A 20877-nucleotide genomic window follows, 5' to 3' on the forward strand; every position below is an offset into this window, starting at 1 on the left:
AGATGATAAGCTTAATGTAATGTCAATGTACCTCATGGTTTGAAATTACAGGATTACATTTATAAACCAGCCAACTATTAGCATAACAAAAAAAATTGGTTTAGGTGTTTCCAAAATTACTGGCTTCCACCACAGCATAATAGAATTTCTGACTACTCTTTCACAGAAGCACACTATTTCATTCTATAGTGATAAGGGCATTCAGGGCCTGCGTAAAGGCCACTCTGTAGTCAGAATTTGTAACCCCCCCCCCCCACCCGCATTCCCCTATATAACACATTACTTATTTTGCCAATGTATTATATCTAACAAACATAACTGCTGACACTTGTCTTATTTTATTATCTGGGAGCTGAACTTTGGTCAACTAAATGCAACAAATGAGTGCCTCTGATCACAGCTATGGTGACATTTATAACTCAGCCATATACAAGACTCCCTGTCAGTTCAGTACTCCCTCTATAACAGACAGCTGATAACAAGTCACACCCACCGAAACTTGATGACCCAGAGACTCAAAGATACCAGTTGTGTTTTCATGTGAGAAAAAAAACGAAGTTACACCCTGCCTGTAGATGTTCCTGCTTCAGTTGTGGGAGTGGTGCCGGCCTTTAACCTCACAGGATCAGCGAAATCCTTTGAAAATATTGCCAGGTTTATAAGCTGCATGCAGTGACAGGCTGAGAAGCAGTGGGACACTGCTGCTGAGCTGCCACACCACATGGAAAACGTGCAGTGCTTCCCCAAACACAAACAAGATCTTGAAAAACAGGAAGGGAGAGTGGAGCAAACAAGTAAGCACTACACTCAGGGACAGAAGCAGCCTGGCATAAGCAGCGTTTTGCATCATTTGCTGAAAATGGGTGCATAATGTTATTAAGTGCATGAGTGTCAAGTTGATATACAGGTTGTTGTCTGAAAAAGAAAAAGAAAAAAAAAAAAGTCTACTTGCTTCAGGTCTAAAGGCTTACATATGAGCACATCCATATTTCTCATCCAGATCTCACACTAATGTGTCATTTGAGACGCTAAACAACAGCACAGCTCTGATAAAATCTTCAATGTTGGCTATTTAGGTATTTCACCTCAAACTGCAAGTTAAAGCTTTAGGAATGTGGTAATTAAAGTCAGCTCCACAGGACTCTGGTCAGGAAGCCCATAAAAGGAAAAAGCGGGAATATACAATTGCTCCGTCAGGTTTTCGTGTAAGGTAGTAGCAACATTAGGTGCCTTAGAACAAAGATGTAAAACGGGAAGGCAAAAGCTTGCCACACCTGCTAGCTCTATTTCAACATGGTGGTGGACTTTGAAAATAAACTGATGCAATTACATTAAACTACAAAAATAAAGAAGTAGTATTTTGGGAAACAACAGCACTTTGTAATAAAAGTAACCTGTCACGAAGAGGTAGAAGATGAACATGATGGAGTCTTTTTGCCTTGAGGCTCAGAAATGCTCTTGAAGTACAGGTATAGAATTTCGTCATCCATCTATTCTATTGACCAGGTTATGCAAACCCCTAATTCTGTTTCTTCACGCTTAATCCATTTCATTGTCTTATATGGTAGACTGGAAAAGGCCTTAAGGTAAACAATTCTCATCAATTGTATGAGCTTATAGGAGCAAAAAGACAACTTTAGGACAAAAAGACAACTTTAGGACAGAACTTACAGCACAATGGAGCATTCTTGCAATTTGATTTACCAAGTTTACGATCAGGGTGGCACGGTGGCGCAGTGGGTAGCGCTGCTGCCTCACAGTTAGGAGACCTGGGTTCGCTTCCCGGGTCTTCCCTGCGTGGAGTTTGCATGTTCTCCCCATGTCTGCGTGGGTTTCCTCCGGGTGCTCCGGTTTCCTCCCACAGTCCAAAGACATGCAGGTTAGGTGCATTGGCGATTCTAAATTGTCCCTAGTGTGTGCTTGGTGTGCGGGTGTGTGTGTGTGTGTGTGTGCCCTGTGGTGGGTTGGCGCCCTGCCCGGGGTTTGTTTCCTTCCTTGCGCCCTGTGTTGGCTGGGATTGGCTCCAGAAGACCCCCCGTGACCCTGTAGTTAGGATATAGCGGGTTGGATGATGGATGGATGGATGGAAGTTTACATCAAGGGGGTACAATGATTAAAACTGCCACCTTAAAACTCTAGAGCCCTGGATTTGCATCCCTGCTTGTGTCAAGTCTAAACATTTTCCATGTCTGTGTGGGGTCTGTCTTAGGGTATTCGGAGCTTCCTCATATTATTGACATTCTAGTTAAGGTGACTGCAAACCTAACAAGGTTCATATGTGTGAGTTTGACCGTGCCTGACAATGGACTGGTGATTCATCAGTGGCTGAACACTTTTTGGCATCCATGAGTGCGTGGATGAAGTAATAACCAATGATAGCTTACTTCTCATAACTGCATACTTGGAGGACATTTTTATCCAAGAAGTAGAAGTATAGCCAGGTCACGAGACTTGCTCAGGTCACACTGTAAGTTGGGGTTAAGAAATAAACCAGTAATCTTGTCGTTTTACAGTCCAAAGCCTTAGCCACAATGCCCTACCCTCCAGTTCATGAAAGATACTGCTAACCTTGACCCATGTCTCTCTAATATTACATGTTTAATTTCTAAATATGTTATTTTATAGTTATGTTCATTCTCATGTCAACACAGCACAGCTCAAATAGTTTACGCTTTCTTTTGATTGTTTTTCTTTCTCTTAATTAGAATCTATTTGTTAGAGCAGGGGTCCACAATCACAGTCCTGGAGGGCCGCAGTGGCTGCAGGTTTTTGCTCCAACCCAATTACTTAATAAGAAGCACTTATTGCTCAAGTAACACTTCTGCTTCACTTTAGTTGTCTCGCTTGTTAAGATTTTGAACATTTACTGCTTATTTTAGTCTTAAACAGCTGTACTCTTGGTTTTTAATTGCTCCTAATTAGCAGTAACATGCAAATGACAAAGGAGACCAGCATTTCTCCATTTAGCTTTTTTCCATTTACACCGGTGTGTATTTATCATGCACTATTGGGTTTAATTAAATACTTGGAAGGGAAGAGAAAAAAGCAAAGGACTGAGAATTACTCATCCATTTTAGCCTTCAGATCATTTGGATGATATCCTTAGAAAGGGGAAGAAAATCTAGGATATGAGAATTTCCTGACACGGCAGTGTTAAAGCACTAACAAACCATGAAATCAAGTTATTGGCAAGAATTGCTTTCTAATTAAGCAACCGGGTTAGAACAAAAACCTGCAGCCACTGCGGCCCTCCAGGACTGTGATTGAGGACCCCTGTCTTAGAGGAGGGGTGTCGAACTCCGGTCCTGGAGAGCCGCAGTGGCTGCAGGTTTTCATTCTGACCATCTTAATTAGTGAGCCTTTTTTGCTGCCTTAGTTTTAATTGACGGGATTCAGACCCCTTAGTTGGTTCTTTTTCCTTAATGAGCAGCCAAATACTAATGAGACACAAAACAAGCCGCCACATGACCAGCTAACCTGAAAATAAAGAGTGAAGGTCTGCATCATGTTGGTCTGCTCAGGTCACCAAAACATCTTGACATTGGACTTAGAAAAAACAGAAAATCAGTTATTCAGTAATGGCTTTAATTAACAGCAAGAATTGGCTTCTCTTTAAGAAACTGGTTGGAGTGAAATTGGCTGGAGTTTGATGTTCCAATTTAGCTGGTCATCTGTTGGCTCGTTTCACATCTCACTTCTGTTTGGCTGCCATTTAATGACGAAACAAATCAATTGAAAGGACTGAATCCTTAAAAATAGGGCTATTAAAGTGAATGGAGAAGAAGTTAATTAGCAGTGAAAACCACTCACTGATTAGGAAAAGGGTTAGAATGAAAACCTGCAGGCACTGTGGCCCACCAGAACCGGACCCCCCTATTTTAGAGGTACATGATATTTTGTTTAAAGCATGTCTTATATAGCAGTTAATGGTGAATTAGTGTACTTGATCTTAACTTGTTAGGGAAGATTACAGTAAAGTCATGCTCTCTTAGCATTTTTTAACAAGTGCAAAAAGCAGCACTCAAAGTTCACAGTAACCAGAGCTATGCAAATTGAAGTCAAAGTGCAATATTTTGCATCTGTTTAGTGTCAGATGGAAATTCAGCTAAGACACAAGACTATATTATATTATATACTATTAGATGAGATAACCAATTGGCCTCTGTTTTATTATGCTTTAAATGAATGAGGTTTCTGAACCCATGTTACCCATGAAACAAGATTGGGAAGCCAGAGCCAGTAATGGTAGCAACTAGCAACAAGGAAGCAAACACCCCTAGAGTGGATGTCAATATATCATCCAAACCAAAACAAATTAGAATTGCCTATTAACTTAAGTTTTGGATGTGGGAAAAGACCGGGTATCGAACCCAGAACTCTGGAGCTGTGAGCTAGCCTGATTATCCATCATTTTGGACAGCTTTATGTTTATTTTTTATATATATATATATTAATTGATTTTACTTTCATGTACTTGATATAATTCATGTTCTCCTTTATAATTATCTTTTAAAACAGTGTTTGGTGCTGGTCCCTAGAATATTTTTGCCGGTGTATGAAAATCATTGAATTCTCATTTCACGCTTTTTTAGCCAACGTGAACACTTTTCAGATAACATTTCAAATGGATAATTGCATCATGTTCTATCCTAAGGATTATTAACTTTACATGTAACCTAACAAGGAAATTTGGATCTTCTATGTGCCTCAAAAGATTCTAAACACTAGTCTGTAGAATCCAAACCCCCAAATATGGATGCTTGAAACTCAAATGGGACCAATAGTCACCCAACTGATCTAATGTTACTATATGTGGATGCTGCAATCTCCAATGTATTAAGAAATCAGACTTGAAAAGACAGTACCGGCACATTCATATTTCCACTTCAGGTACTGCTTGGATACATTATGATACAGAGTAAATAAGTTTATTATATTTTCCACATCAACAGTCTGCAAAGACTTCCCGAGTCTTCACCTGGTTCACAAGTCATAAAGGTTGAAAACTGCAATTGCATTAAAGTATTACAAGAACTTAGTAACATTGACATTTTCTAATTTTTTGTTTTGCTGTTGCTCTCATGCATTACAAAAGCCTTTAATTTAACACTGTTGTTATTTGTCTTAAGATATTCCATGAAATATATTGTTTAAATCTCTTTACTTATCCAGTGTTTTCATACATTAGGTGGACAATTTACATAACCATTTTTGGGACACAAAAAGAACATGTTAACTTCATAAATAAAATGACTGAGCAAGAACCCTAAAGCTCCAAAGCTATAATATTACATATAAACATACTCAACAGAATAAAAATTGCCTGTTTTTAAGTGTTTTTATAATGATAATTACAACAGGGCTTGTTTCTGACAGACCATTGTTTTAGCTCCAGGTTTCTCACCTTCCAGCGAGGTGTACAGTCAACAGGCTTCCAGTGTCCTCCCACCATTATATCCGAGTTCATCAACAGAGACTGCTGAACCTCCTGTAATGTGATCTCACTCATGTTCACATCCATTTGGCCCTCTGAAAAGCAGACAGAAAAAAGAATGATTCAAGAACAGGCCACACTAAAAGCAAGCAAAAAGCTCACTAGAGGACGAGCCTTTTATTATTCTACATTTGGCTTTACCAAAATGGACTTACAAGATAAAGATGTATTACATACTTTTATTTTTGGGCAACTGTAGGTCAGGTAGGTTAAGTGACTGAGGGTCACATAGAGTGTTATGGGTATTGATCTGAAAATACTGTGGCTTAAATCCCGGGCCTCAGCCCCTAGGCCACACGGCATACTCTAGGATGAGTCAGGGCACAGAGACAAGTCATGGAATAAACCCCAGATGAGCACTTCTAGGCCTGTGTGGGGACATGGGGGTAGACAGTAAATAATTGAAATAAAGTCGCTATGGCATGTTCCTGAAGGAAAAGCGCAGAGGGTTATACAAAAGGTGAAAGTGGCCATGCAGTGTTACCTGGCAGAATGAAAAATGCTGATTTGGGACAAAGGAATGGAAAAGTAAATTGGCTACAAGAAATAGGCTGGAGAGGGCAGTGGAAAAACTAAAAAATAAAAATCATAACAGTGTCGAGAAACACACACTTAATGCTGAAGAAAGTTAAAAATTTATACACGTAAAGTGAGTTATGCATTCATCTAATATTTTATGAACTATTCATAATATTATATTATTAATACAATATAATTAATATTAATAATATAATTAATTTTATAATTTTATGAAACTTAAAAAGTGAGGTGAGAATTATCACTTTTGTGTTATATAATCAAATCTATTTAGATGAAGCCATTAAAGCCATTTCCCTGCAATTCAAGTTGCCTTCATAACATAGTAAAAAGTATTTAAGGAGCTTTTCCCCAGTTCAAAAGTTTGAAAGTTTTATTTTTTAGGGTAACAATATTCCAGAGGAAAAGAAAGTGCCAGACCCACACTTTAAGGGCATTAGAAACTCTAACAACACACATCTTTGAAAGACTTAATTAAGTTTTTGAGGTACTATCCTCTAGAACAGTGTTCTAGGTCTGCTTGGAGGCTCCATTCATTAAACAGATTAGCTTGTGGAGTTAAAGTTTCAGTGATTTGCAATTTCTTTGTATCTGCAGAGGATATTCCAGTTTCCTCACACTTTCCATTAGCTTACAGGTTTGGTCAGATGGCACCTTTTAATTGGCCACCAAAGCATGTGTTAGTGCAGGGACTGGCTTCGGCCTCTGAATTGGAAAAAAAAAGAAAAACAAATGGCTCTAAAAGATTTCTAGGAGAAAGACTCTTGGCTTCACCGTTTCTTTCAAGTAAACGTCATTCAGCAATAACATTGATTCTCCAGTACTTGACCTTACCTAAATAATAATTAGATACACTCCCAGAAATATAGGTTTAGAGGTGTACTGGGGCAGCATCAGGTAGAAGGCAGGGCACACTCGTACATACACACCCATACCCACATGCTTATTGACACTGGGAAAGCAGACTTGGGTGTGCCAACCAACAAAACCTACACACTTCTAATGAAAACCACCTCAGACATTAGGTGATTGTGCAAACCTCACACAGACAGTGACTGGACCTAAATTTAAATCTACTTTCCTATAGCTATGAGGTAACAATGTGCGCCACTGACAGATAGACAGACAGATAGATAGATACTTTATTAATCCCAAGGGGAAATTCACATACTCCAGCAGAAAAATACGGATACAAAAAAAAAAAACAATATTAAATTAAAGAGTAATAAAAATGTAGGTAAAAACAGACAATATCCTCAGTCTGTCAGTGGAGCAGGACAGTGACAGCAGTCTGTCACTGAAGCTGCTCCTCTGTCTGGAGATGACACTGTTTAGTGTTTAGTGGATTCTCCATAATTGATATGAGCCTTCTGAGCGCCCGTCACTCTGCCACGGATGTCAAACTGTCCATCTCCATGCCTACAATAGAGCCTGCCTTCCTCACCAGTTTATCCAGGCGTGAGGCGTCCTTCTTCTTTATGCTGCCTCCCCAGCACACAACCGCGTAGAAGAGGGCGTTTGCCACAACCGTCTGATAGAACATCTGCAGCATCTTATTGCAGATGTTGAAGGACGCCAGTCTTCTAAGGAAGTATAGCCGGCTCTGTCCTCTCTTGCACAGAGAATCAGTATTGGCAGTCCAGTCCAATTTATCATCCAGCTGCACTCCCAGGTATTTATAGGTCTGCACCCTCTGTACACTGTCACCTCTGATGATCACGGGGTCCAGGAGGATTGTGCAACCCCAACAACAACAGAAGAGATTTTCAGAGGAATTTAAATTAGCATTTACCAAAGGATGTGTAGTGAAGATTTGGGAAAGTAATAAATTAAGAGTCCACGGATGTTTAGTGGCCTGAATTATATAGAATAAGTGGAATAGGAAGGTGACCTGAACAGCTGAAACAGCAGAATTTCAAAGATAATTCTGTATGTGACCTGGGGTCATAATTGATGGGCCTGCTACTGGTCATTGCATTTTGAACTTCTCATAGTATAAAATTAACTCTTTGAGGGATTAATATTTTTTCCAAAAAACTCAGTTTTCTGAAAAGCACACAAAGCGATGGATAATTCAACATAAAATGCCTGTTGCTATGTGCTGTGGCTGCTGATGGCACATGTTCGGCATGTCTGGCAGCAGTGGCTGCGTGGCGGCACCTAGGCAGTCAATAGGAATGCATTGTGGGTGGTTGCCTGGCTGTCTTTGCGCAGCAAGTACATGATGGTCCAGTCTGATGCAATATGGTTTGTACCTTTTGTTATCATAAGTGGTGGACCGCCCAGGCGAACTCTGCTGCAGGCGCATCAGCTACACAAAAGTGTTCAGCACCACGATCAGCTGAGGCCGGTACCTCACTTTCGTTTTCGATATCCATCTCCAGATTACATGCACCAAACTTGGAGTCTGACAAATCAAAGTCTTATTCAACGAAATTACGTAAAATGTCCATGGAGTATTTCGCTTTGCACATTTGCTTTGGTTTTTTGCCAGGTTGTTTGGTCATTGCTACTCATGCACGTTTAGGGAATCGAGGTTAAATCAACAAAGCTATGTAACTTTCCTTCTAGCAAAGAGAGTTGAAGTAAAACGTAAGGGTGAGTTTTGTTGCAGTTTACAGCAGATTACCGTCCTCTACCCCTGAATTTTGACAAAAGTCGACATCAACCCTGAAAGAGTTAAAATAATCCAGCTAGGGCTTGATCATGAACGACAAGGACAGGACGGGTTGAGTCCAGCAATTACCCGTAGGTCATAGAGGAACAGACTAGTGGTAGCGGATTCTACTTGAAAATGATCAGTATGACTTGAGCGCTCAAAAGATATTCAAAAGCAATGCTGCCTTTACTTGAGCGAACATCCTGAGCCATGCCTGGAATTTCAGGTATAGGACTGGGGATGCTTGGTGCAGACATTTGATATTAACAATTCATAACATCACACCCTGCCAGGTGCAATAAACTGGCTTATCTTGATTGTTCTGGATAGGCAGGAGGTAGGGGCACTAACTGGGAAGACAGGCACTGTTATCCATATACCGTGCCGTTAATGGCACCCTCACAACCCCACCAAGCCAGCTAAAGCCTTCATTCATGGACATTGACATTCTCTCATTTCTGTTCCCCTAATAACTTACAATAATGTCGTTTTTGAAATGATTAAGATGTCTAATTGATTGGCACATGTAGGCATCAACATAACTTCCACTTTCTACAGCAGAAATGGGTGCATTAGCCGAGCAGCTTTAACTTGCCACAAATTAGGTTTGTATAAATTATTGCGTGGCTTGTTGAAATAATTTGAGATAGCTGAGTCAATTAAAGGAAAAAAGTGTGAAATTAAAAGTTATGAATTATATTTAAGCATTCCAAAATGTGCACCTCAGGTTAATAGGTTAATGGGTACATCTAAATTGGCTCTACATGAGTGACTGTGGGTTGTTTGTGTGTGTGTGTGTGTGATGTGCAAATGGCTGGTGCTTCATCCATGGCTGACTCTTGCCTTGCAGTCAGTGTTTCAGGAACAGTCTTTGGCATTTTTGACAATGGATGGACAACTTATTCATTTTTCCAATAATTCAGTTCACTTATATCAACAAAGCGTCATAGGAAGTTGCAGCCAATGACAGAAACATCAAGAGCAATGCAGGACCAAACCCCGGATGTCATGCCAGATTACCACAGGGTACACTTGTACACACCCGTACAGTCACTCTTGCCTATCCAAATTACGATTACCAATTAGCCTGAACTGTGTGTCTAAGGCATGGGAGACATCCTGACATGCAAACTCCACTCACTTGTCTTGGCAGGAGTTTGAACTCGGGATTCTTGGGATGTACAGCAAAAATGCTTATCACAGCACCGCTGTCTCACCCTGAAATATTTCACTCTCCATCCATTCATCCATCCGTTGTCTACACACACACACACATGCACGCACACACACATTATATATATGTGTATATAAAATATAAATGTATGTTATATAGTACCTGCCAAATAATACAAACGGCACACGACATGTGTTTCGCCCTACAGGTGTACACACTTTTGCTTCTCCTTTCCCAGTCAAGTAAAGAAACCTGCCACTGTGGTGCAGTGATTGAGGCTCTACCTCATGCGCTGTTGTCCGAGGTTCGATCAAAAGTGTGCGCGCGCACACACACACCCACCCACACACACTAACAGTCAAAATTTAGAATCACCCAGAGCTTTGATAAAAATGCATACCTTTTTATAAAATACTATTAAAGTGATTTAAAAATATAACTAAGTAGTATTTCTAATATCTATTACTGCTAGAAATGACTGATTTGTAATTTATTTTTCACATATAGAATGCAAAGCCCCATTTTCAGCAGCCATTCCTTCAGTGTCCTAATGGTCAGTTCCCTTAGCTTATCCTTAATTAATCGTTTTAAAAGCACTGGCATTCCTAAAGTTCAGTTTTGGTTTCAGAAATTGCCAAAATAAAATAGCTTTCTCAAAAAGCATGCAGGTGTGTTGTTTTTTGTCAGGATGAAGGTTATTCCATGTGATAGACTGATAAGAAACTAAAGATTTCATATAAAAATGTATTGAGATAAGAAAGCAAACTGAATACAATCAGGACGGAAAAAGAAGGGGAAGGTTCTGAAATACAACTGCCTAAGAAGATAAGTACATCACAGCCTGTAGTTTGAGAAACAAATGCCTTACAGGTCCTCAGTTGACTTCTTTCTTAAATAAACAACAAACAGCAGTGTTGTCTGCAACAGAGAAGATGCTGACCATAATACACTTTTCCAGTCATCTTCCATCCAATGTCTGTGTTCTTGTGTCCATTTTAATCTTTTCTTTACATTTGCCCATTTCAGATATGGCTTTTTCTTTGAAACTCTTCTGCTTAGGCCAGTATTACAAAATAATGTAGCACTAACTTCTGTGATACCCATGAGTAGATTGCAAGAAATTCAAAACGTTGCTGCCTCGGAGTTAGGATGAACCCCAACACTCCTTGACTGGCTCACCTACACTGACTTCCATATCCCCAAAATGCACTAGGCTGTCAATTACAACACTTCTTTCAAACCATTCACCTGTCAAGACATCTTATGATGCTGGCCTCTGCATTGTTTCTTATTATGCAACTTCGGGGTTAACTCACTTTGTGAAAAGTCTGTCCGTGTGACTTTATTGGTGTTAAAATTTAAATTGAACCTGAAAGGCCTACCACATCACTTGAGAATTTTAGATGGACTGAACTTAAACTTTTTTTAATCATCTAGTATGACTAACTCATTGCCGCTAACTGCACCACTTGTATTATGAACTCTTTTGTTTTCAATCTACTGCTATGTTTTATTACTTCATTTTTCTTTTAGTATGCATTTTCAAGAGCTGGTTACCCTTTGCTTTATTATCTGTTTCATTTATCTTCCACTCCTCAATGTTATCTCTTCGTTTTGAATTATATCCGCCTACACTTATAAAAGTAACTTGTGATGGTGCACTTGGGGAAAGGCACTGCAAATAAAAAAAACAAATAAACATTGAACTACTGATATTTAATCCATAGTCAAGAACAACTGTTTCCAAGATGATCACAACTTTATTATAAAAGGTCTGCAGATATTTTACAGTAGTAAACCTTGTAGAGAAAAGCCAAGCAAAATGACACCTTTTATTGGCTAACTAAAAAGATTACAATATGCAAGCTTTTGAGGCAAATCAGGCCCCTTCTTCAGGCAATACATCTTTCCTGAAGAAGGGGTCTGAGTTGCATCGAAAGCTTGCATATTATAATCTTTTTAGTTAGCCAATAAAAGGTGTCATTTTGCTTGGCTTTTCTCTACATTCATAATGGCTAACATGGTACAACACCCTAGTACTAGTAGTAAACCTTAAAAGCCAAAGAAGGCTAGATTAGCATACTTTTTTTTTTTTTTTATGACTGTGATCCTATGAATGCAGATTACACTGCAAATAGATAGTTGCTTCACCAGCACTTTTTGTGACTAAAAAATCTAAATGTTTCGTGTGGATTGAACATGTGTTATATCTTCATATAATTTGATAATATTAGTAAACTGTTCCACAGTTATTTATGTAGTATAAAGAATACACATGCATGTGAATTGCCCAGAATTTAAACAAAAAGGAAGAATGTATTGTAGCAATTGTTGCAAGGTTGTTGATAACATAGTTAAGTGATTTTGTTTATTGTTGTGCTACTCTAAATTACAAGTAATTTTTTTTTCGTAAGGAACGATGCATTGTTCCATTTTGCAATAACATGAAAATAAAAATGTCACTGCACTCCTTTTACTACTTTTGCTACTACGAGTACTCAACGTCTTTGACTACCATAGCATTTACACTGTATCTTGTACATAAAAGTCAATGCAAAATTTATTAGTGTAGTTCAATCAGTATTTGATCATAACAGCTAATAACTGCACAGTTCTGGCTTCAAGGCCAAGTCATGTCTGTGCAGATGTTTTGTCTTTTCCTGGTGTCTGAGCTTTTCTCCATGCATCTCCACAAATAAAGAAAAATGACTAGAGATATAGGGGCAACATTCCAAGTGTCACATAAAAAAAGGGTTCAAATCTAGGAAAATGGAGCCATGAAGCAGTAGTGTTAGGCAGTGTGTCCCTGCACCCCCTGAAACATGAATATTGTATATCAAAGCATAATTCTATAGAAAAGCTCATGGCATTGTTTCTGACTTTTTATTTTTTGTTAGTACTAGCCATCCCTCGCAGCTTCGCCTGCGTATTAGTGAAACAGGACAGTGAGGAGGGCCCAGCCCAGCTCTCAACTCCTGACGTCACTCTTCCCCCTCCCCTCAGCCTGCAGCCTCTGTCTCGGATTAGTGCAAATATATATCACTCCTGCAAGCAAACTATGATTCTTAGTGCAATGAGAGAAGTTGCAAAATCAACCAGAACGTTCACGCAAAATATAGAAAAAAAAGATCTAAATCCATTAAGTAGTTCTCTCATTCGCTAACTAAGCGGAGTTAAGGTTACGCCCCGAGGTAGACGTGTGAGTGAGGAGGACCCTACCAGGGCCCCTCTCCACAGCCTGAACAGTCTCTCTCGGATTTGCGCTAATAAATTGGTACCACAAGCGAACTATGATACTTAGCGTGATAAGAAAGTTGCAAAATCAATGGAATGTTCAAGCAAATTATAGAAAAAACCCTGATCTAAATCCGTTAAGCAGTTCTCTCGTGAAAAGCGAACAGACATACAAACGGGTCTAAAAAACTATAAGAAATTATGCGCTTGGACCACGATAATTTTTAAAACCGTTTCTTAGCGAGCACCTATGGGCCAAGGGTAACCTACATTCCAAATTTCAAGTCCCAAGTCCTCATAGTTCGGGAGATTTCGTGATGTGTGAGTCAGTAGTATTTGGCATATATACAGTATGTATATATGTATATATATGGTCATAAAATTAGAATATCATGACAAAGTTGATTTATTTCAGTAATTCCATTCAAAAAGTGAAACTTGTATATTAGATTCATTCATTACACACAGACTGATGTTTAATCAAATGTTTATTTCTTTTAATGTTGATGATTATAACTGACAACTAATGAAAGTCCCAAATTCAGTATCTCGGAAAATTAGAATATTGTGAAAAGGTTCAATATTGAAGACACCTGGTGCCACACTCTAATCAGCTAATTAACTCAAAACACCTGCAAAAGCCTTTAAATGGTCTCTCAGTCTAGTTCTGTAGGCTACACAATCATGGGGAAGACTGCTGACTTGACATTTGTCCAAAAGATGAACATTGACACCTTGCACAAGGAGGGCAAGACACAAAAGGTCATTGCTAAAGAGGCTGGTTGTTCACAGAGCTCTGTGTCCAAGCACATTAATAGAGAGGCGAAGGGAAGGACAAGATGTGGTAGAAAAAAGTGTACAAGCAATAGGGATAACCGCACCCTGGAGAGGATTGTGAAACAAAACCCATTCAAAAATGTGGGGGAGATTCACAAAGAGTGGACTGCAGCTGGAGTCAGTGCTTCAAGAACCACCACGCACAGACGTATGCAAGACATGGGTTTCAGCTGTCGCATTCCTTGTGTCAAGCCACTCTTGAACAAGAGACAGCGTCAGAAGCGTCTTGCCTTTGGACTGCTGATGAGTGGTCCAAAGTTATGTTCTCTGATGAAAGTAAATTTTTCATTTCCTTTGGAAATCAAGGTCCCAGAATCTGGAGGAAGAGAGGAGAGGCACAGAATTCACGTTGCGTGAGGTCCAGTGTAAAGTTTCCACAGTCATTGATGGTTTGGGGTGCCATGTTATCTGCTGGTGTTGGTCCATTGTGTTTTCTGAAGTCCAAGATCAACGCAGCCGTCTACCAGGAAGTTTTAGAGCACTTCATGCTTCCTGCTGCTGACGAACTTTATGGAGATGCAGATGTCATTTTCCAACAGGACCTGGCACCTGCACACAGTGCCAAAGCTACCAGTACCTGGTTTAAGGACCATGGTATCCCTGTTCTTGATTGGCCAGCAAACTCGCCTGACCTTAACCCCATAGAAAATCTATGGGGTATTGTGAAGAGGAAGATGCAATACGCCAGACCCAACAATTCAGAAGAGCTGAAGGCCACTATCAGAGCAACATGGGCTCTCATAACACCTGAGCAGTGCCACAGACTGATCGACTCCATGCCACGCCGCATTGCTGCAGTAATCCAGGCCAAAGGAGCCCCAACTAAATATTGAGTGCTGTACATGCTCATACTTTTCATGTTCATACCTTTCAGTTGGCCAACATTTCTAAAAATCCTTTTTTTGTATTGGTCTTAATTGATATTCTAATTTTCCGAGATACTGAATTTGGGACTTTCATTAGTTGTCAGTTATAATCATCAACATTAAAAGAAATAAACATTTGAAATACATCAGTCTGTGTGTAATGAATGAATCTAATATACAAGTTTCACTTTTTGAATGGAATTACTGAAATAAATCAACTTTGTCATGATATTCTAATTTTATGACCAGCACCTGTATGTGTGTGTATATATATATATATATATATATATATATATATACATACACACACACACATATATACACATTATGCATCTGCTAAAACATTTTTTTCCAATTATTCTAAGTATCAGTTACTTAATATGAGTTTTCAGTGTGTCTTTGACTTGGAGACTAAGAAGATAAGAGGCAGCTGATAGTAGTTCAGTCAAAGCTCAGGACTGAAACTGACTAGACTTTCAGATTTAGCTTGGTGCTACTTCAGTAAAACAAGTACATGAACACTTTGCCAATGATACTGGAAATATTATTACTGGAAGAGCAGGTGACTATTTCACTGAAAATGTCAATAGACTATTGACTAGTGCTGGCATTTCACTGGCAATCTACTGCTAGCAATTATTGTTCAACATGCTGTATTATGGAGACATACTACTCTGAAATATCTGCTCAGACAGGATAAAATCAATAGAATTTTGACAAGAAAATATAGAAATACATTCATGAGCAATTCATATTGACTTGTTCCTCCCACCCTTTAACATTTAAATTGAAACTGGCAATGGCTTTAATAAAATGTGGAGAAAAATGGTTACAACACTTGTAAGACATGCCACAATTTTAAGATGCCATTTTTTTTCAGCATGTGGACTATAATACAAAATTGAACATTGACTTCTTAAGGAGGTTAGCGAGTAAATTTATAAAGCCTTGACACATATTTTTAGGAATTCACAGTGCACTGGGGAAATTCTGAAGGACAGAAAAATGACAAATATCATCTGGTTATATAAAAAGGGTTATTAGACAGATCCAAGCCAGTATAGGCCAGTAAGCATAACATGCATCATAGATAAATAAACGGAAGGACTTTTAGAGGGAAATATTGAGCACAACATGGCAAGGACAGGAAGGAGATTTACTGAGAATTCAGCAATGTGTTCAGACAAGAGAGGTCATGTTTTTCTAACATGCTGGAATTCTATGGAAGCAACAAAAGGATATGATCAAATAGGAGCAAATGATATTATTTATTTTGACTTTCAGAAAGTATTTGAAAAAGTTCCACATGAGTGGTTGGGCATCAAACTAAAAGAAGTAGGAGTTCAGGGTGTTGCATGTAGATGGATGCAGAACTGGCTCATGCATAGGAAGCAGATGGTTATGGTGCGAAGCACCTTATCAGAATTGCAAGCCATGAAGAGTGGTGTTCCACAGGGGTCAGTGCTAGAGCCGCTGCTATTTTTAATATACATAAATGAGTTGGATAGGAATATAATTGGCAGATAATCTGAAATCTACAGAATCATTACAGAAGGATTTGGACAGCATACAGGTTTGGGCAGATTTGTGGCAGATGAAATTTAAAGCATTACATGTAGGAAGTTAAAATGTTAAGCTTGACTACACAATGAGAGGTCTGAAAATCGAAAGTACACCTTATGAGAAGAATTTCTGATTTTTTACTTGATATTATCAACTTTCAGATAGTATAACGCACTGGTGAGGCCTCATCTGGAGTACTGTGTAAAGTTTGGGTCTCCAGGCTACAAAACAGGCATAGAAGAGTTAGAAAAGTTCAGGGAAGACTGACTGGGCTGATTTCAGGACTACAGGGGATGAATTATGAGGAAAGATTAAAGGAGCTGAGCCATTTCAATTTAAACAAAAGATGATTTACAGGCAACATGATAGATGTGTTGAAAATTATGAAAGAAATTAGTACAGTGGTTCGAGACTGTTATTGTAAAATGAGTTCATCAAGAACTTAGGGACACAAATGGAAACTTGTTAAGGGTAAATTTTGAACAAACATTATAAATTTGTCTTCACACAGAAAACCACAGATACATGGAACAAGCTAACAAGTATTGTAGTTGGACAGTAGAACTTTAAGGACTTTCAAAGCTAGACTTGATGTTATTTTAGAAGAGTTAAGTGGATAGGACTGGCAAGCATTGTTGGGCTGAATGGCCCGATCTTGTCTAGATTGTTCTGATTTTCTAATGTTCTAAAATGCGAAATATCTATGGGCAACAGTGTGTCACAAGTTTTGGTGGTCTCTCTGCATTTGTTCTAGTTTCACTGAAAATCATGGCATGCTGTCTATTTCTCTCTGTCCACCCCAGAGGAGGTTATTTTCTCTGGGCATAACTACTGCCAAGTCGGTTCTAACTGCTTGCTGGAAATCAGCTGGTCCTCTTTCTTTTCCACTCCGGAAAGAATCTCTACTCAACCTTACTCTTCCTGAACTGACAGTGGAGAATTATAATGGGTCTTCTCACCCTAACATTGTTAAATGGAAAATCACAGTGTAGCTAATCTGTGCACGATTGTCCTGTGATTCTTATTGCCACTTTCCTTTTTAATCTTTAGAGCATGCTGTTTAGGTTACATTTCTCTCCTTTCAATTCTGACAGTTCAGATCTAGACTAAGTGTGTGTGATACAGTTAGATTGGTGGGTGGTTTGGTTAAACGTTAAAACAAAAGGAATCCAAGCTATGAGTTTTAGAGATACTTAAAGTGACCATCGGACAAAACAGGTAAACTAGACAAGAACACAGGTCACCTTGCACTATAAAATGAATAATATTTTTTCCTTTGTTTTGTTTAAATAATGAAGATAATGTCAACTAGTTCTCCATAGTCTGCACAGTATGTTTTTGATACGCCGATAATGGGTTGAATATTAATTTTTTTAAAGGCAGTGGCAGGCTACCCAAAGTACAAAAATCACTTAGTTCAGTTTTCTGGCTTGCATACTTTAACTACAGAAGCTTCTCTGTTTTATCAATATTGCATTCATCTTTCATAGTCAACTAACAAAAACCTCTGCACTTCTAAGGCATTACATCAAATGGTTCTGTATACAGTAAATCCTTACATGGATGTACATCCTCAATTCCCTTCATCTCTTATTGTTTCAAGGAATAAAACAGCATGTCCTCCCCATATTTGTGTGGGGCTTTTATGTGGTTACTATATGGTCACTCCTGTTTACCTCCCACATCCCAATTGTCTACATGAACCCATTTTGGGTTTATAAGTGAGTGAGACCTTTGATAAACAGAGACATACTCAGGGTTGCCAGGATAGGCTCCATGATCCTGAATTGGGTATGGAAAATCTGGTAGAAATTAACATCTTAATTAAAGAAAGAAGTGTATCCTCTACCAGGACAAGTTTGATAAAAACATTTTCAAGTCAATAATCAGGCAGAGAAAAGCTTGTGCATCGCAATAATTTATCACCACCTGCAGCACACCATGCTGAGGAGCGAGCATCCATCACAGCAGTCTGTTACAGAATGATCAGAATATTAAGAGTATCAGTCTATTTTATACTCTGGTTGGTTCGCTGAGCTACACCCAAATGACTTATTAAAAATAAAAGTCTAAAAAAATAAGTCTATGTTATTATATTCTTGTTCTTCTCATATCCTTTGGATTGAGCCACCACTCTTAAAAATTCTGTGTATGTAACAAATGTCCAGTCTTCTTGTTTACAGGACATTTGCTAATCTCTTAATTCACTTTGGATATTAAAACAACTTTCCCCCTAGTACACTTGTTTAACCATTTCAGTAGCTTCCTTCATGACATTTTCAAACAAATCCATATTATCCATATTACTAACCGAAGGTTGTAAACCGGATGGTAGTGATGGGCGGAGTGAAGCCTCATGAAGCATCAACACGTTTGAAGCAATTGTGTTGGAAATCGTATCGAAGCTTCGAAGCATTTGACACTCACCTCTCTTGGGACACCTCCTGGCCATTTGTATTAACAGCACATTTTAACAGTAAACCCTTAGAGCATTGTGGACGAATACCGAATCTCTATGAAGTTGTGATATACACCTTTGAAGTCAAAAATTATAATTGGCAATAATGTCAAGCATTGTAAATCGACATACGCTTAGCAAGTAATTATTCTGCAGTAATCGGATCAACGTTGACTAGTTATGTTAGGCGCTAGCACGGATTACCGTTGTTTAGAAGTAAATGTATGCGTAACGGTGGCTTGAACAATTACGCCAGTCGCACAGCGCCAGGTCTCGTGTTCAATAACAAACCTGGTCAGCATCTGTCTGGGGATTGCAGATTGCCGTTGCCTGATGCGTTTGATTGATAGTTCCGATTATGCGGCAATGCTCCTTGAAAACCTGGTTGGTGTTAGACTTCTAATCGGGAATTTAATCTGCATAATGTACATTCATATTCTAATTCCAATGTAAAACCAGCATATATCAGTATTTGAATTAAACTCTTCAACCAAACTAGACTACACCTCGTGGAAATGCGATTGGTCCATCACTAACTGTCACTAAATTTTGCAATAACTATACTGATACGAACTGGCGCTACACATCCACATCATCACGTGCATTGGAAATGAGACGCTGAGCTTTTGACGCACAAATGTTTCAAAACGACACCTTGAAGCTTGTTTAAAAGTGCACGTGAGATGATGAAGGGGAGGTAAAGCCAAATGTCACTGAGATATGTCGTGTGTTTACTTTTATCAGCACTGTCAATTACTTCACCCCATGTTAGCCTTGTTAATGACGACGCTGTAGACTCTTCATCGATTGATACAGACGCCGGAATGAAGATCTACTAATGCACTGGAAACAAAGAGCAGGCAGCTATCCATATTTATAGTAATTTCAAAAAAAAATCTGTCTTTGCCAGAAACATTTATTCTTGTTTACCGTAAGAGCAGCCCATACTAATCATTTATCTCGAAGCATGCGCAAATAAGACTTGATACACGTATATCACCTAACGTTCAAAGTACAAGACCTGCAGTTTACCTATTGTAACATAATATAGCTAATACAACTAATGAAACCCTCTACGTTAGCTAGATCTACCATTTCATCATACACATGAAACAAGACACATATTTTCATTAGATACATCTTTATCACACTGCTGCCTCACAATAAGGAGACCCGGGTTAATTTCCCGGCTCCTCCCTGCGTGGTGTTTGCATGTTTTCCTCGTGTTTGCGTGGGTTTCCTTCGGGTGCTCCGGTTTCTTCCCACAGTCCAAAGACATGCAGGTTAGGTGCATTGGAGATCCTAACATGTCCCTAGTGTGTGCTTGGTGTATGTGTGCGTCCTGCGGTGGGCTGGCATGCTGCCCGGGATTTGTTCCTGCCTTGCGCTCTGTGCTGGCTGGGATTGGCTCCAGCAGAGCCCCGTGACCCTGTGTTTAGATATAGCAGGTTGGACAATGACTGACTGACTGACAGACATATTGAACATTAATGCAGTAATTATAGCAGTAATAATGAACCTGAGGAAGAAAAGGAATATTTATGAGAAGGGACAGAAACAGTGATATCGTAGCAAACAGTATAAAAACAACATATAACACAGTAAATAGAACATATAGAATATCAAACAAGATATTACACTTCACCAGCAACCACCCGGTATCTCATAAACGGAGCTGTGTTAAAACTCTATTCAGAAGAGTCCACACCCACTGTAATACGAAGGAAACAAAAATGAATGAATAACTTCAAACGGATACTCAAAAACATTCATTAATCGGAGCTTACACAGAAGACGCCAAAAAACTCAGCAAACAATTGAACTGAATCAGAACCCCCACCCCACCTGGCACTCACTCCCTTATCACCACAATGTGTCAGAAGGTACAGCGGGCATCCTGGCCAAGTCAGGTGTCAGAATAGTGCACAAACCCACGAACAATCTGCGCACGGTCCTCTTTAATGCTAAAAACAAGAAATCGATAGCAGAAACACGAAACGCAGTTTATAGTATTCCACGCAGTTCTTGCTCAGCAGTATACATAGGACTAGCTTC

At 39.1% G+C, this 20877-nt stretch overlaps 1 protein-coding gene across 1 annotated transcript in view; it reads right to left on the reverse strand.

Moving 5' to 3' along the window:
• Positions 1 to 20877, reverse strand: part of b4galt5 (UDP-Gal:betaGlcNAc beta 1,4- galactosyltransferase, polypeptide 5) — a 130669-nt gene that overhangs the window by 23348 nt on the left and 86444 nt on the right. The window contains exon 4 of the mRNA XM_028811690.2: positions 5405 to 5529. Within this exon, the coding sequence (XP_028667523.2) occupies positions 5405 to 5529 (125 nt within the window). The remainder of the gene's footprint in view (positions 1 to 5404; positions 5530 to 20877) is intronic.

Source organism: Erpetoichthys calabaricus, chromosome 10 (assembly GCF_900747795.2).
Source record: "Erpetoichthys calabaricus chromosome 10, fErpCal1.3, whole genome shotgun sequence".
NCBI classification, from domain to species: Eukaryota; Metazoa; Chordata; class Cladistia; order Polypteriformes; family Polypteridae; genus Erpetoichthys; species Erpetoichthys calabaricus.